The sequence below is a fragment of the Dermacentor andersoni genome, chromosome 11 (assembly GCF_023375885.2).
Source record: "Dermacentor andersoni chromosome 11, qqDerAnde1_hic_scaffold, whole genome shotgun sequence".
NCBI lineage: Eukaryota > Metazoa > Arthropoda > Arachnida > Ixodida > Ixodidae > Dermacentor > Dermacentor andersoni.
Window position 1 is genome coordinate 102,932,348 of NC_092824.1, and position 17,696 is coordinate 102,950,043.

Sequence of the window (17,696 nt, forward strand, 5' to 3'; positions counted from 1 at the left end):
AGTTGACTAAACCTTGTTATGGTGTTGTTATAGTATATTAGTATGCATGTATGCATTCTCTCTCTCTCTCTCTCTCTCTCTCTATATATATATATATATATATATATATATATATATATATATATATATATATTAATTAGGTAATTTTTGTTAATTAGTCAATTATGCATTTCAATTTTTTAGGCAAATAATGTCCGCCTCTTAGAGTTGACCAGCTCATTGACTAGAGTTGTGCTATCTGCCACAGGCAATTAAAAATTTTGTTTGAAAGTGTTCGCTAAAACACCCAGTAAGAGGCAAGGATACACACACAACTTTCTTGAATAAGTGATGTATGCAGCAATGACAATGCACCTATGGGAAATGTGTGGAATAATCTCCGAGGAGGGGCAGATGAACAATTAAGTTATACGGCTACTATAAACGATTGATATGCAGGGAGAATGAAGTTCAGGTTTTGCATGAGAAGGTCGGCACATGAAAGAAACAATAAACATTAACAAATGGCTGTCTGTTGTCACTTCATTTTACAGTCTCCTTTTATGTCACTTCTTTTTATGTCACCAAGTGTCTGATGTCACTACAAAGTGAAGTAAAAATTAGCTCAACTGAGAATCTTGATAGGGTCGTGCAGATCACGCACTAAGAAAACGCTACTTTTTCAGCTGCTCATTGATCCGTATAGTTGCTAAAAGCCGTAACACTGTTACTGCCTTTGTTATTCATTTGTGAGTGCCTCCGCTGGTCAACAAGTATGCCACATGAGAAGTTTTTTCGTCCCCAAAGTTGCCTTCTGACCCTGCCAGCAGCTTTGCACAGGCGAACGGAACACTAGCCAGAGAGGTGGAGGCACTCATAAGTAAAATGCATTTACTCGGCACTTGCATGGTGCTATTAAAGGGACAATTATTTTTCAAGTCAAGAAGACAGTAACACTGGCTGGTCCCAATTTCAGAGAATTACCGTATTTACACGAGTGTAGCACGACTACGAAAATACCGCAGGGCAGAGTTTACGCCCTTAAGAAAAGAAAAAAAAAATTTGTATTGCGATCATAACGCAAGCTCAGGGCATTTAAGGGCTTCAAGGACTTCATTCTCTCTTTTTTAAGGACAATCTCTTTTTTTCCATAAATTATTATTTATGAAAATACTTACGCTATACTCGTGTAGATACAGTAATCACGATAACAGAAAATCAGCCAAACCTTCAGACTTGTATTCATCCAAAAGCAGGTTTATTTAGCAGTCACTTGCCGAGCACACAAACAACTGTGCAAAGCATAATAATACAGGCCTGGCAAAGTATGCCACGAAGTATGTACACCTTTGGTAGATTCAACTAATGGCTCTCAATATAAGCCATGTAGTCCTTTTCTAATGATGCAATTTGGAAACAAATGTGGTAGTATAACTTTACCACAGTACTAAGCTACCGTACACACAGTATAAGAAGTACTCATCTAACCTACATTAACTTGTACGTTAAACACATAAAAAACATACAAACAAAATGAGAACAGGGGGCGCACAACAATTCTGGCTTACTACAAATTGTCTTTCCATTTGTTGCTGCAGGTATTCCTTATGCACATGTTCCATAGGAGTACAGTGTCACACAGCAGTATTAAATCTTCAGTTGCAGAGCTCGCACATATAAGCTAGTATTGAAAAAGAACGCTTATCACAGATCATCATTGCTTTTGAAGCTTTCCGAAGCAACATTTCTTTTTCTTGCACACTTTAAAGTACCATGTCACATTGCCTACAACCTTAAAGGGACACTAAAGCAAAACACTACATTGGTTTGTATGGATAAAGCATCCTTCGAAAACACTGTTGTCATTAATTTCAAAAAAATAGGTTGATTATCAGAAGAAAAAATGAAGGTCAACGTTTCAGCTTTTGAATTTCGCTCCATATCATTAATGCCAGTGCGTCACTGACATCTTTTCCGTATTTCCGTAAGGGTTTTCTGTATTTAGGCCGCGTTGGCTCAACAAAAGCTATTGAAACTCCCCATGTTCAATCATTGGCTCCTTTAGGACACAATGTAGTCGATTCTTTACCGCTAAAGAATTAACTAGGCCCTAGATGACACTGTCAAAATCCATGACGTCACAGTGAGCTGATGCGGGAACTTCAAGGAGGTGTCGCCACCAGTCTTTTGTGTCTTCTCGTGGTAAGAGTGGCGTTCTTGATATTGCAGAAAGGTAATTCACTGATACAGAAGAAATCATTTTTCTCTTTAGTGTCCCTTTAAATTGTGTTTTTAAAAATGTGGCAATTGTTTCAAAAACTCACTCGCCTACAGGTCATCATGAGAAAGGTAAGATTGGTTTGTGTATGATGGGAAAATGTTAACAGAAGGAAACGAAGAAAAAAATACATGAACTCGCACATACTTTGTAGCTATCACAGATTATCTTCAGTGTTTTACCTTCAGTCACAGCCTTTATTAATGTATGCGTGCTCTCAGCTTCAAACACAAGCAACACAAGCAGTAAGAACAGTACCTCTATTCTCACAACTCAAGCATGTGAGGCAATACGTAATGCTTGAAAAAAAGTGTTGCCCTCTCAACCACAGCATCAAAGTATTCCTGGGAGAAAGTCACACTCAGTGTCACGTTTTCTTCATCGCTTACATACACAAAGACTTCAGTCAAAGGAAGATCCGTGACCCCCATTTGAACCTGTGTTTGACAAAAGTATCTACTCTTTTGCTTCAGGTGCATTCTTCCTTTATCGAAAATGACCTCGGACTGCAGGAACCTTTCCAAACTTCTCGGGCACTTTACCTCGAGTAGCCTCGGTGAGCAGCACTTGCATGTGACGATGGCATCGGGACTCGCACCAATGAACGGCTTGCCCCGAAGAATGGAAAGGCCACAGTCGTGAAGCTGAAGGCCTCTGTGTTGCTTGTTCTGGTTTCTGTAGGCCTCCTTAGCAACTGGCTCGAGAGTGATGCCTCTCTGCATGTCCTCGTTTGTAACGCGAGCTTCCCTCATGAGCAGCCTAAGTAATGGCTGCACATCGTGAGGTCCCGCCTTTGTCTGAATCGTGTTAACACGTGTAAACACACTGTAGGCAACTGATGCAGTGATCATGCCGACGCGATGTTCCAACCAAAGTTTGCTGCAGCTCTGCTCTCTTGTAGCACGTTCGATTATCTTGATATCGCCATGTTGCTGCTGCTCGCAGAGCTCTTTGAAGATGCGCTCTACGGACAGCTCTTTCTTGGCTTGCTTCACTGAGTCCGCGATGGCAAGAATGGTCGCTCTCAGTGTTTTTGGTGTTTTTGATTGTTGCCCACTTTGTACACCTGAGGCAGAATGAAAAATAAGAATAAGTATACGCTAAGATTTAACACAGGAAAACTAGCAGCTTCAGGTAAGAACATTTTGTACCTGCCTGAATTGGCAATGTTGACACAGAAACTTGAAGCAACATAACTTAATGTCAACTGAAGTGTGGGTCACACCATCCCCTCCAACATCATTCTACTCCCAATTTACTCTCAATGCAGGATGAAGGGCTTTTCAAGAAATCTCCAATTACCTTGGTTTTGCATCACCTGATACCATCATATGCCTGAAAGTTTCTGAAGTTACTCATACTACATAGCCTCCTGCCATCCTCAACTGTGCTTCCCTTCTCTTGGCATTCATTTTCTTACTGTATCAGATCACTAGCCAAGTGTGGGCAACTTAGACACAAAGACAGCACGGAGGGTGTAAAAGTGCAGATTGTCACGTGGCTGCTCACTTGCATAGGACATAAATTCAGCATAACACCTCAATGGGAACTGAAGGCCTGCATGGACGATCATTGCTGAGCATGAACTGACACAATGACTACTGTGGCATGATTAGTAGAACTACAGTTACCAGTGCACCTCAACGTAGCAATGGACATTCAGTGACACTGCAACTTTTCTTGTCACCACCCTCTCAATGCACGCAACAATTCCACTACATGAGAATTATCCTTACCGGAACTGTTTCTAGTTTTTCAATAGTTTCTGCCATCATGTCTATTTCAATCAATTTAGCCACTTAGCACAAAACAAAAGCATCATCCCTGGAAGCTATCACTTGACAGTAAAGCCTCAGTTGGTTATTCTCCACAGTTCTAGACCAAGCAGTCAACAAAGAAAAATAAGCTCCAGGCTATTGTGCACATATTCGCATGTGCTCAAGACCTTTCAGTTCATCCTGAGGACCACCAACTTACTTAGGGCAAGCATTTCAAAAATGCCAGTATTCTGATGGGGCTACATGGGACATCTAAAGCACTGCTTTAACACAACTAACAAACAATGCAGATCTAGCTACCTAAATGGTGCTATTCAGTTTCAGTTAACCAAGAGAAGCGAAGCATAGCTTCCTGTCTCTGCATATGCTCAAGATCTTCAAATCATTCTCTCTTCGAAATGGAGCAGGCAACCAATTTGCTTCGAAGAAGCCTCCTCAAAATGAAAACATTCTAGTTAGAGCCAGCAAGATATTTAAAACTATGTTCCTGTGCAAATGCAAACGGAGGCAAGTACTAATGGAAGTCATCAGACCAGCAAGTTACACAACTTTTGTTTCTTAAAGGGCCCCTCACCAGGCCCCATAGCAAATTTTGGTTATACCTACGCTGGAAGTTGTTATGTGTCCTCTAGCGAAGCATTCTGCTGCAAATATTTTTAAAGTTGGCTCATTAATAGCCAAGATGGAAATATTTCCGTGCCACGAACCCATGATTTCAGCAGGCGGGCTCCACTGCATAGCGAGACTCCCTCTCCACTCGCCCCGTCTAGCCTTCCCTTCACAGAGCATAATTACGCGCGGGCACGGCAGAAAATGACATAGTTTCGTTGTCTGCATGCATGACTGCACAACGTGGAAACAAACAGATAAAACGGAAGTACATCTCTTGCTATGATATGAAATAAAACAAAAACGTGCAGACATTTGGTTTGTATGTTTTATTATTTATCTAAACTTTAATTCATCTACTGAAGCAAAGATTAAACAAATAACTGATGTTGCCATGAATAATCCTTGAAGTCACAGGTCACTATGAGCGGCGTCACAGCACAGACATGCACATAGGCACACTTGCGCACATAGCTACGTCAACCCTCCAGCTTGCAGCGCGGCGCTCACAAGGAGAAGGGCAAATGGTGTAGTTTGAAATTTCAGCTCTTTCGGCAGTGCGCAGCGATGTAATTCTTAGAAGACAAGATCGTGAGCACACATTGAATGCATTGCGCTTGTCAGCTCAATATGGCCAGACCTTCTGAGGGGCCTTTTACAGGGGCAGCGAAACACCTTTTCTTGAAACCTGAACAATGTGCAGGAATAAGCGAGATACCTTCCAAGAATACATTCCCACAGAAAGTTTTGCAAAGGACCTAACATGAGTGGATGTATACAGAGTGCAATGTTGCTTTCCTCATTATTCCTAAAATCATTGGCTGCTCTCAGTTGATGCAGCAGCTAACCTTCCTTTCTTCGTTGGCATGTGTCCTGTCTTTCATGCCCGTGTTATTGACCCTTTTCACGGCGATCCCGTGGGCACCGTCATGTTTGATCATGTGATGACGCAACCATTACTTGCCTCAGCTGCCTCCATAGCCTCACATTTACAGTGGATGTGCATGACACCAGTACGGGTCAAGAAACCTCTGTTTTGGCGGATATTGTAGATTGTGAGTGTGTGGATGAAATTAGGCTTTGGCTACAGCTTCCGAGGACGTGCATACATTTTCAGGGCTTATTACGCCTTGTTCGAACGACACGAGCAGCGTATACAGAGCTTGTATTAAAGGGATCCTGAAACAATTTTGTGCAAACGTACCGAGTCATTAGAGTAGGTCCTCTTATTGACGCATTTAAGCACTCCGCGTAAAGCATGTAATTTATTATAAGGTTTTAAAAATGTACATCACTGCCGATCACAGCACACCGCTCAGCTGAATTTTCAGCCACCCCTAACCATTTGACGTAAATTGCCCTAATGACGCCAGTACAGCGAGCTATCCGATTCACTGCCTAGGGTGCGTCATCAATAATTTTCCCAACTTTATGGTTAACAAATGTTGTTTGTCATAGCTGAAATGTTAGTTAATTTGTTTCTATAAAAGGAAAGTAACAGAATGAGAATGCACAATAACAATTTCTCACTACACTTAAGCACTTCTGGCACACAGCAAGTGTTATCTGCTTGTGTTACAATGTGCTCCGTGTTGACGAGAGCTCCACGGTCGGTGTTGGTCTCAGTCTTTTAGTGAGTACCATGATTCGCCTTTGTTGCGTCATGGGCTGCAAACTTAGCGACTGGCAATATGTCAAGCTGCGACATTGTGTCCTTCTGCAAGGCAGTAGACTAGTGGAGTGGTTTCAGTGCATCGGACTGTCACTATTCGAGCAGTGCCAGGATTTGCACGTTTGCAGTCGTCATTTTACACCGGAGGATCACTACCACAATAGTGTTTAGAGAGTCTGGTATTCGGGTAAACGCAAGCGCAAGGGGACTGGGCCTGGCCATTTCACTGTGCCGTTTCTTCGGATGAGCAGAAGCGCAAACGTGAATGGTTTGCATGGTGCAGCCACCTGGTGGCACAGAGTTCAACCAAACACAGTAGCAGTAACGAAGTGTATTCTTTGCTGCTGATGTAAATTTTTCGTAGCAGCGCAATTGTTAACACACTGTTTTTGTAAATGTTTAAAATGTTTTACACTTGATTAGAGCAATATTAGCTATTTGTTTGGCTAGTCGAGCTCTGTACAGGTGGCTGGACCGTGCAGACCAATCAGGCCGCTCACGTATGTCTATGCTGAAGTTCCTTTAACAGCTTGAGTTTATGCCTCTACCTATCCGTCCCAACGCCCGGCTCGCCTGTGGTTACCGGAATACCAGACACGTTCGGCGCTACGACAGAATACTCGCAATGCACACTGCTTCGATAGCTCTTGCTTACACTGTGGGATCAAGCCAAGAAGCTGGTGGAGAGGTTGAAGAGCACGTGCTAGTGGGTGAGTTGGTTATACATGATTACAACGAAGGCGCCAAATGCGCGCCTGCATGGTTGTCCCATGTCACCTTCCTTCGTCCGTTGTTTTATTTGGCATCTTCGTTGTAATCAGGTTAAAGAGGCTTCGCGTGCACGCTCCAAGACAACCGGAAGTAGATGACACGACTTGTCATCATGGCGCAGAGCCAGTGAAGGCGGAGCTTAGCCTTGATCACTTGGCGAGCGAGTTGAGGAGAAAATGCATGGCTATGGAGGAGGATAACTTGTAATCGTCCGTAGCTCTCTTACTATGACACGCTTCACACACATTATGGTGCAAATGATTAACTTTAGTTGTACCGTAAGCATCTACAAAATTTGTCCGAACCATTTCAGGGGCTCTTTAAATGTGGGGCTAGAAATGCATTCCAAGCTGTCCAAACTCTCCGCTTATGAATTAAATCCGGATCAGTGTGTTTTGCTCATTGTTATTTATTTGGCAAACACTTCAAAGCAGCAGCATGTCATGTTTCTGGCTCAGTAACGTTTCTCGGTGCGGCTGCTATGTGATTGTTTATTTTCTGCCTAACCACTGATTAGGTAGAAAATTAGAAGTCATAAGGAAAGTCAAAATAAGTCATAAAAATGTGCAGGTTTCAAAATGTAAAGGAGAGAGTGTGCAACCTATCATGCAAGACTGTGGGTTCACTGCTGCATACAACAGAATAAATATTTGGCCTGCGTATTTGCAGCAGCTTTGTGTACAGGTAAGAAATGGCTTTCTAATTTCAAAATGAGGTTCCAAATGCCTTAAAAGCTCATGTACTGGGACTTTTCTTTCAGCACTTTGTACTATAAGAACTATTAGTGCAGCTACTACACGAATAAAGTGGTGAGCTTTTTCTTTGCCCAAGACATTCTCACAAAAGTTTTGACTTGTTCACCTTCACAAAATTGAGCTGCAAAAAAAAACTTACCAGTCTAACATATATAACACCGGCAAGTACAAGATGTGAAGATACGAAATTATGGCTCCCACTTGACTCATACAAGGCTGGTTTGTTGGACTTTATTAGAATGATGTGGTGGTTTTCATCTCTCCCAAATTTAGCAATGCACCATATATATGTAAATGAAGTGCAGTTTTCTTTTCTTTTTTTCTCCACACTTCTTCATGAAAAAATAACATTTTTGGCTATCGTAGGACAGACTGCAGGTTTATCTTATAACAGGACAACAGAATAATAAACAGCAAGGGTGCAAGTACACTGCAGCTAGAGATCAGTCGTTAGGGTAAAGTTAGTGGATGCAACAGAAGTCATTAGCCTTCAGATTTTCCAATTAACTAGGACAAATGAGGCAAATGAAATGAAAATGATTTGCTCAATGTTTGAAAACACTGCCACACGCTCACACCTGTAGTTGCTGCAGAATGACAGTCCAAGAAGCAACACTTAGCACCCAAGAAATGTACAATCATTCCTAATTTAATGTCCTGGTTAATTTAATAGCATTTTCTTTTTCTGGTATAATAAACTACGTTTTCAGTGCGCTTTAAAGATGCTTACCTTTGGCAATTTAAACAAAGGTTTCAGTTAATTCACAATTCTGGCTTTTCAGAGCACAAGAATGCAGCATAAATGGCTGATATTGAGCACATTAGTGAGAGCTGGGTAGTTGAAACATGGCTGTGAATGACGCTGGCCTGTTTCCTCAAGCGATATCCTGTCTTCAGTTCTCATATCACAGCAACCAGGTTACTTCATAGGTCGGCATACTCACTCACAAGCAGACTGGGTCATACTCGCTCGACGCTCGTTTCACAGGTGTGAGATGAAGCGTTGGTCAGAGACAAATAGTGTTGTGGACGCGAGTATGGACGGGAATGTGTGCCAGTGAGTCTGAGTGGACGCGAGTACAATCAAACGCTTTTGTAACAAAGTTCTCGGGGCCTCTGAAATCATTCATTATACAGGTCACTTCGTTGTAAAGGTCACGCACCGCACAGCTCACAATAGAACCAGGACATAATTATTCCTTCGCTATACAGGTCATTTCGTAGTAGAGGCGTTCATTTTAGGGGCACTGGACTGTATGAATGAGAGTGAGTGCTGGTTAATGTAAGTGCAGACGAAAGTCAATGATGCTGATTTTAGGTGGACGTCAATGTGAAAATGCGTGACAGTTGGCGAGTGTGAGCGGACGCAAGTAATGTATGTGAGTTGTCGGTGAGTGGGAGTTGACATAAGTGTGAGCCTGTGCCTGTAAGGGTGAATGGAAGTGACTGTGAACACCACAGGGTGTTGGTGAATATGAGTAGGAAAGTGAATAACTGCCAGCAAGTGTGACAAGTGTACATGAGTGAGTACATAGCCTAAAAATATATTAGTGAGTGAGCGTGAGTGAGTATCCGCTTATTCTGCATAGCTATGCCTATTGGCGCAGAACTAGTGACGATGTTTAGGACCACAATCCGCTACTCTAGTAAGATTTAATAGTGTTTGACATTAGTGTCCATATCAGTATGGATAATACTTACATTTAGGCACATGCTTTGTGGGCACTGGCGAGGTGGGCTTGTGCGAATGGTTTCGAAGAGGCGCCCTTGAGATGTCATCCGCTACGTCTGGTGCATCCTCAATTGTAAGCTGCATAAGAGCAGTTTATGGTCATAAGTGCTCCAAAACTAATTCCAATAAATTTTAAATTAAATGTCGTCCCCCTGACAGGTCTTCATTAAATAACATAACAACGAACTCTGTCTTAAAACACTCTCCCTTCCTTCTAGCAAAAAAGTTAAAGTGTGGTGTTAAACATCCTAAAGCAACTTTTGACCTTGGGGGACGCCTTTGTGGAGGGCTTTCGATTTATTTTAACCACCTGAAGTTCCTTAACACGCACCAAAAACAAGGTACACAAGCATTTTTGCATTCTGCCACCATCAGAATGTGCTTGCTGTGGCGGGGAGCTGAACCCCTGACCTCATGCTCAACAGCAGGATGTCATAGTCACTGAGACACTGCAACAGGTCCCTGTGAACCCAGTAGCACACACTGTAAAAATCCCAGGACACCTACGCACTTCTTACGAGTTGTGAATGCAAAAGCATTAATGTCCAACTGAATGCCAGTAAGCGGTCTTTCGAGTTTTGCACTGTGAGTAATGTTTTCGAGTTTTGCGATTAAATTGGTGCTGGTAATTTTTTTTACATTTTCTACATTAGCATATCGACTGTAGACTGGAATCATCTGGGCGACAGTGCTGAGAAATCAAGGACACCACTTGCCACCAACATCCTGCGTGTCAAGAGACCAAAGAAATAGCAGCAGCAACGCCGGCAGGCACACGCAGCAGCTAAGTCCAGTGGGAGTGAGAGAGAGATACCTGCACGCTAATGCGGCAGCAGGTGTTCCGATTCATCTATTCTGCTCTGTCAAGCCACGCTCATGTCGTGGCATCACAACCAATGGGAATTTATGTGCCGTTTCACTGCTAGAGTCTCAATTTGTGTGTAGAACTGCTTCCTAGTTCACCCCAATATGTTTGCTTCATAGAAGTATGAGCAGTACTGATGTGCATTTTATTCATTATTTGAACAGTTTCACAGACAGAGATTTTCAATGCTTAAACGGGCCCTGAAGCACTTTTATAACTAATCATAGAATGACTGCCTCACACGACCCTCACACTACCTAATTTGCCCCTCACACTTCCTCATTCTGTTACTCTAGCAGGACACTGTTTATCTGTTCTACAAGTTACACGGCCTACCCCTCTCCATTCCTTTCTCTTGATTTCAATAAGAATGTCAGCTGCACTCATTTGTCGCACTCTAATCCACACTGACTACTAATATTTATTTCTTAACATAATGCCCATCATTCTCCACTTCATCACAACGAGCATAGCTCCTAAGTTTCTGGTCTGTTCTGCCCAGAGTGTCCAATTCTTAGTGCAAGCAGGCCCAGAGGCTGCCACATGATGCAATGTAGGATTGGTGTTGCCTTTGCAGTCCACAGCTGATTTCAGTTTGGTCAAACAGCATACACTATCTGCTAACCCATATCGAACCAGGATACAGCCAGATACAAATGTTAAAGATGCTAGGATTCCCTGTCAAGCCTTCACAGCTCTCTGACTGTGCCCCCAGCATATGTTTTTTTGTATTTATACTGAAATAAATATAATTTAGTTGTCCACTTCTGCCAATTTTTAAGACTTTTTATCTGCGCTACTGCTACATGAAACCATAAGATCCCACAGAACTGAGTCTGCATGCTCTAAGTCTAAGTTGTATCAGAAATAAGCATAATGTTGGAAGGAGGCCAAGGAAGCCTCTTGGACCCGGCAATAACAAAGGTTCCCAAGATGTAGCTCACATGCCTTCATGTTGCTGATCAAGACTGCATGTAGCTTGTAGCCAGTTGCCTTCCTCAGGCCATGATCATTACTTTTAATGTCACTCACAAAATTTTCATTGCTTTTTTGCCAAAGTATACAGGCTACTTTGTGACCTATTTTACTAAGCATTCACAAAAACCAGGGCAATGTTCTTCAGCAAAAAGGAATGTCAAGAGGTATGTGTTAAATCAATGGCAGAAGGTAAGTGTTCAATCAACATGATGGAGTTTGAACAAGGCAAGTCCAAGATAACGGAGGGTGCTATGTGCATGCCAAAACAGATCCTGTCTGGCCTTGTTTTAGGCTACAAGCATGGTGAGTGCCTCTGACATGTCAGTACATGACAAAGTGTTTCAAACCAGTATTCTGGACAAATCAAAGAAATTAAACTTCCAAATGTGGCACATGCGGACATTACCTCAGAGTTCCACCTCTTGCACACCTTCAAGTGCAAGCAAGACAACATATTGGTTATCTTGCACTGAAACTGTGCCATGCAAAAAAAAAAAAAAAAAGAAAAAAAAAGAGAAAGGCTGGGATGCAAGAACGAAGGGGGTACGTGAGCCCAACTTGATCCAGGCTATGCTTTCCTGGTTCTCATCCCATCACTGATACATTGTCTGTGAGCTTTTATGCTCACACAGAGAAGGTACAAAGAAAGATGGCCTACTTACTACTGATCAGCTCTTACGACTGCACCATCAGTAGTTTAGGCTCAAGGCCACATTCATACACAGTATCCTTAAATGCGCCACCCTACCATACAGCGAAGAGAGAAGTGCCGATCACAATGCCGCCAGAAAGAAGTTAGGGCCAAGCAGCATAACTCGAAGGCCTGAAACTGTGCGCTCCGAGTTGAGCACGCATGAAATGCTATAAAACAGTTTCTGAATCCCAATGCCGCCAAAATCAGTCATGACTACACCACATCTCAACAACGCATTCTGTTAGAAATGCATACCTTGTCAATGCGGGGAAGATCCAAAGTTTCTTCCAACTCATTCTGCTTCCTCAGCTTTTCCTTTTTCACCAACTCGTGCTGCTCTTGGTGCTTTGTCGACGGCTGTGCCAGCGATTGTTGAGCATGCAGGTGCAGCAACACAGCGACCACATGCTCACACTTGTAGCTGCTGCAGAAAAATAATAGCCAGTGAAAAAGCTGAGCAACCACAGAGTATGTCGAATGAACACCACATAGCCACATACAATTTCTTAATTATGTGTTCAATACTGCTGATGACTGTGGCCTAATCGCAAGTTTTACCATACTGCTACTCATTGTGTGCCCCAACATAGCCATGTAACAGACAAACGAGCAAGCTGGAATGAGTGCAAAAACTTCATGATTTTCTGGTCCCAAGTGACCACCTTCTGCATAGCGACATATACAACTCCTGGGAAACGCAACAAAACCTGCAAGACAGAGAACTGTATCTTTTGTCTTTTCTCTAATATGTACATTGCCGGTCTTATTATTTTTGTGGAATGCTCTAATGTTTGTATAAGATGTTGTGTATGCATTTTTATGCTGTCTATTAATAATGTATGTTATGTTTTGTTATATGTCCATTACATATATACTCTTTTAGTCCTTCTGTGACACCCCCTTACCCAATGCTTCATACGATGTGTGTAAGGACATTTTAAATAAATAAATAAATACCTATCGTAGCAAATCATTTAGGTATACTGAGGCTTGCCAGTATTTCTCCTAAGATTTTAGGGTTCAGGACTTTACCTTAATAAAAAGAAACAAAAAGTATGAAATGTTATCGAAAAGTAGGAGATGTTATCTTAGTACTCCTTCAAGTAGCTTCGAACAGTCTTGAGGTCCGATATAGGAGAAGATCAAGTGCTTAAAATTTGACCAACGTGATATGCATAAAAGTACAGTGTGGAGTGATTCACAGACCATGGGCCCTATAACGTAAAACTATTCCGATATGTTTTTATTCCAATCTCCTGACGTCAAATTTGCATAACCGCCGACGCAAGCATCGTGCAGTCACCCGCAGGGTTGTCTGAACAGACCACTCAAATGCTGTCCTCGTTTATAGGAGGTCACTTTTGTTTGCTTTAAAAACAAATAAAATTGCCTACACTGCACGGCTTGTCTGATCTAATTGGCTAACAAGAGGCAAGGAGCACGCTCAAGTGGAGAGGGATTCTATGGGGCCGAGCCACTGCACTGAAAGTCGATAACTGGATCAAGAGGGCGGTGCCGGCATCTGGGATTGGTCCACTTTCCCTTACCTAGCTTGCGATGACATGCAATGGAAGCTTAAGAATGACGCTGAATCGGATCCTCGGCAAAGAAGAGTTGGCAGAACGAGGTCGCAAACGTATCGAAAGTGCTCGAAAATGTTACACGGCCACGAAAAAAGTTTTATTATACGCAAATAAACCCATGCTTTCCGGTAGGTGCGAGTCGCCAGTGCCTGAGCGATCGGCAGCAGCCATCTTTTATTCCTTTCGGAACAGGGAATCCTGCGGCTATTGAGAAGAAAATTCAGTTTTGTTCGGCATATTAATGCATCTCTAACGCATACACGTCACTTTGACGTTAGTTTTTGCGCTTTTGTGACATCGCGTGACAGGCAGGTGAAGCGGGTGCAGCCTGAAAACTTTTGACCAATAGCCGAGGGCTAATGGCGAAAAGGGGTCGAATCAGAAATAACCATTTTTCTTTTGTTGGGTCAAATCGTGCATAATCAGTGTGTACGCGTCATATCAGATGGGTATCTATCGCGCTTTTCGTGATGTCTCGTGACGGACAGGCGAAGTGGGGGTGTTTCAAAAAAGTTTTGACCAATCGCGGAGGACTCATTGCAGAATCGGAACAGAAAAGTTTGGAATAGTTTTATGTTATAGCGCCCCACACCTGGAAGAAAAAAATATGTTTGGCATTGCTCACCATGCTAAACAATGTGCTTTGCTGAACACACACACACTACCTTACAGCGGAGGAAACAAATAAATACTTTCTCATACTCAAGATTACACTGAGCAACATATTAGGCAATCAGATGCTGCATTTTAACTGGTACAATCTAAGCATCACAAACACCATATTTATCCTAATCTAAGCAAATACATTTTTCAAGGTAATATGAAACGTATTCTTAAACTCTTGGACAGATAACAATCAGCCAATCAAGCAGCATTTGTATCAGTGTTTGCTACCTAGTGGAACAAAAGATTAGGCTCTTACTAATGAATACCTCTACAGTAGCCATAACAAGCCAGAATATGCCATTTTCTCGAACAGGAAGAATGGTTCTGATTACACTATATTATTGCATTGCCTTGCAAAAACGGCAATGTACAGGTGGATCTGTTGAGCAAGAGCTGATGATGAATTGATGCCCACAAGGAAGATGAGTGATTCTGTGAGGTAAGTAAATCAAGTAGAGCAAATGTTTCAACAAGTATACTCTTTCTGATGTCAAGTGTTTGTGTTCTTCCTGCTTTCTTCTTTTTTTTCTTTTTGAGTACACTTTCTTCTTTTTTTTTTTCTCATTCTCTTTCAAAGGTATCAGCTTGAACTGGAAGCCAAATTAGATGCATATAAATTAGGAGTTCATAAGAGCAGTTGGTATTTAAACAGGTGAAATGACAGAAACAGTATGTTGTGCTGTCCTCATCATATTCACCATACCACCCCCCCTCCTTCCCCTTCACATCCTATCTTTGTTATTCACCCAAACTCCTTCCTTAGCGTGGAGTAGCAGGCTAAAGGCACGTCCCTCAGGCCGACCTCTCTGCCTTTTTGCCATTAAATATTATCTCTCTATAAACAGGTGGAATGGGAGAGTTCATAAACTGCACATAGCCTAGCTGCCTGAGTACTGTGGAAATATCTTCACATTACGTGAGCACCATTCCCTGAGCTTTTCTTTTTCTCCAGCCAAAGTAGCAAGCATACCAGCATGGGCTTTGTGGTGCATCTCTATATTTCGGCAGTTACTAAAACGTCATGTCTACCTTCATATGATCTAAGGCAACTTGCCCTATTTCTCCGGAATGTGTACATGCACATACCAATGGATATGTTGCCAACTACTTCCACCGGGGCATTTGTGTTAGCCTAATTTGATCATCAGAAAGTACTTCTGCCTCGACTACAAAACTGCATACATCATTAGCAGCGAAGGTTGTAGCCATCTGGAAGGCAGTCCATGTTATATAGATGGAACCGCGTCAAGTCTGGACTGTACTTTGTGATGCAAAATCAGCACTAAACGTGATTGGTTCTGCCCTTAAAGTTGTCTGTATTAATAGCGAGCAATAACCTGTTTTGCAAATGGTAGTTATAATACATTTGCACACTGTAATGTTTTGTTTACTTTTACTTGGTATGTGTAACAAATACTTGACATCCTATCATTTCTTGTCTTTTCTGTATTGCTATAATGCAAATGCTGCGTTGCCTTGTGCATTATACCACGATAGCACCATGCGTACAAGTTTTTCTTTTCTTTGTAATGGCTGCTGCATTGTTTTTCCGCTGCTACCATGTGTTATTTTTGCCTGTCCTCAGTCACTGCTCAAGCTGCATCGTTTTCTTTTTTGCTTTGAAGTCTTTTCGCTTCCGGTACGCGTGGAGACTAATAAACTTTCAAACTTAAAGCAAAAGCCTACATTCTTTCCTACGTGCCTGTTATGATGATTTTAACTGGTTTCGGGTTTCAACTTAGCGGCATCAAAGTATTTTGACGTTACGGTCTCACCCTGTTTTACAAGAGCAACAGGCCTCTGTCACTTCATTTTGTTCGATCGTTACCGCAACCTTGTGCGGTGGGCTCGAAGGGCTGCTGGGGTGCAGCACACGGGCACCGACGTTGACTCGGTTCCCACGAGCTGCCTCCACGGCGCACTCGATTACGTCTCCAGCTTCGTACGCCACCTCCCCATCGCGCAAGCACCGTGATCGCTCGCAGGCTTTGTTCACGTACTTGCAGATGCTCGAGACCGGTACGGTGACTGGAAATCAAATAATTAAAACATTTCAGTACCAGTGAAGCACGGAGTTCGCATGCATACTTTCGCTTTCTTACCCGTGACGCGACCGGCGGTTTCGACTTTGCAGGTGGCAGCCATCGGCAACTCCTGTTTGCGCTGCTGTTTGGCGTTTTCGGAAAGGCTAAAGCTGGCGACAGGCTTTCGCATTGCAATACGTGAGTTCGGTGACCATCGTCATATTGCACGTGGGCAGGGCTCAGAGCACGGACGGATAACTTGATCACCCCCACATGAGTCACCGGAAGCAAAACCAAAACGGAGCAACGGAGTTGTTTCGCAGTTGCGCGCGCCGGCGGCCAGAGGTCGCTCGCGGAGCTTGCCAGCCGAGGCGGGTCAGCGCGTCTACCATGGCGTCAACAGAGTCAAGGTCCGCATAGGTTGGAAAAGCTAGGTTATGCGACGTCCTTGGCCGGTGCTTTGTAGTGTGGCAGAACGCGTAGCCGGCGTAGTGGCTACATCAACAAAATGTTACGCCAACAAACCCAAATATCTGCACTGATGGTCTTTATACCCCCAGTGTTCAAAATTTTCAGCTTTTGCGTGGCTCTGAGAGCATCTTTCTCTCGCTGATTGAAGAAAGCGTCGCTACATTTGCCGCTGTTGCTGATCGTATTGAACTGGCTCCATTTCTGCATGAAACCTTAAGTCATAAACAGTTTTTAATTAATTCATTACAATATCTGCTCCGGTCAGCGTGGTATCAGAAAAGCGTGTAACAAAGGACACCCAGCCGCGAGGGCAAGCGGACCATCAGGCGCTCGTTTAATATCGCACTTTTAATGCAAATGGCGCAAATGTGTGCGACGCAACCGAAAGAACACTTCCCAACCGCGAATGTTGCCCTGACCTGGGCGAGGCGAACAGGAGAAAGTACGGGGGCACGGGGCGGCGGCCAGGCCAGCCAAGAAGGAATTAGACAAAAAAAGCAACAAAACAAAACGCGCTTGGGACGGTGGCACCATCTATCGGGTTTAGTAGACGGCTTTGTGCTCCTTTGTGCTCCTTAATCTTCAAAATACTTTAACTTTCACAACAGTAAAGTTTGTGCAAAATTCAGCTGTTGCAGCCTCATGAACTTGTTTCAGGTCTCGCTAGGAAATAATAATAACGTCCTGTTAGAGCACGGAAATATTTGCGTAATTGCGTCCGCTGCGCCATGGCACGGTTTTGAACACAAGCACTTGCGCAAGCGGAAGAGCTGAAAGCGCTAGTGTTTTAAGCGATGTTCTCCAGGGGGCCACAGGAGCGCGTTTTTGCCGGGCTGTTTCC

The 17,696-nt window shown here is 43.0% G+C and overlaps 1 protein-coding gene across 1 annotated transcript; it reads right to left on the reverse strand.

Annotated features, from left to right (window-relative positions):
• Positions 1-1,215: 1,215 nt before the first annotated feature.
• Positions 1,216-17,619, reverse strand: LOC126539182 (uncharacterized). The gene is made up of 5 exons (XM_050185927.3): positions 16,463-17,619; positions 16,136-16,388; positions 12,367-12,535; positions 9,544-9,652; positions 1,216-3,323 (listed from the first exon to the last, which is right to left on the reverse strand). The coding sequence occupies exons 1-5, from the start codon at positions 16,572-16,574 to the stop codon at positions 2,524-2,526; spliced, it is 1,443 nt and encodes a 480-aa protein (XP_050041884.1). The 5' UTR covers positions 16,575-17,619; the 3' UTR covers positions 1,216-2,523.
• Positions 17,620-17,696: the final 77 nt, after the last annotated feature.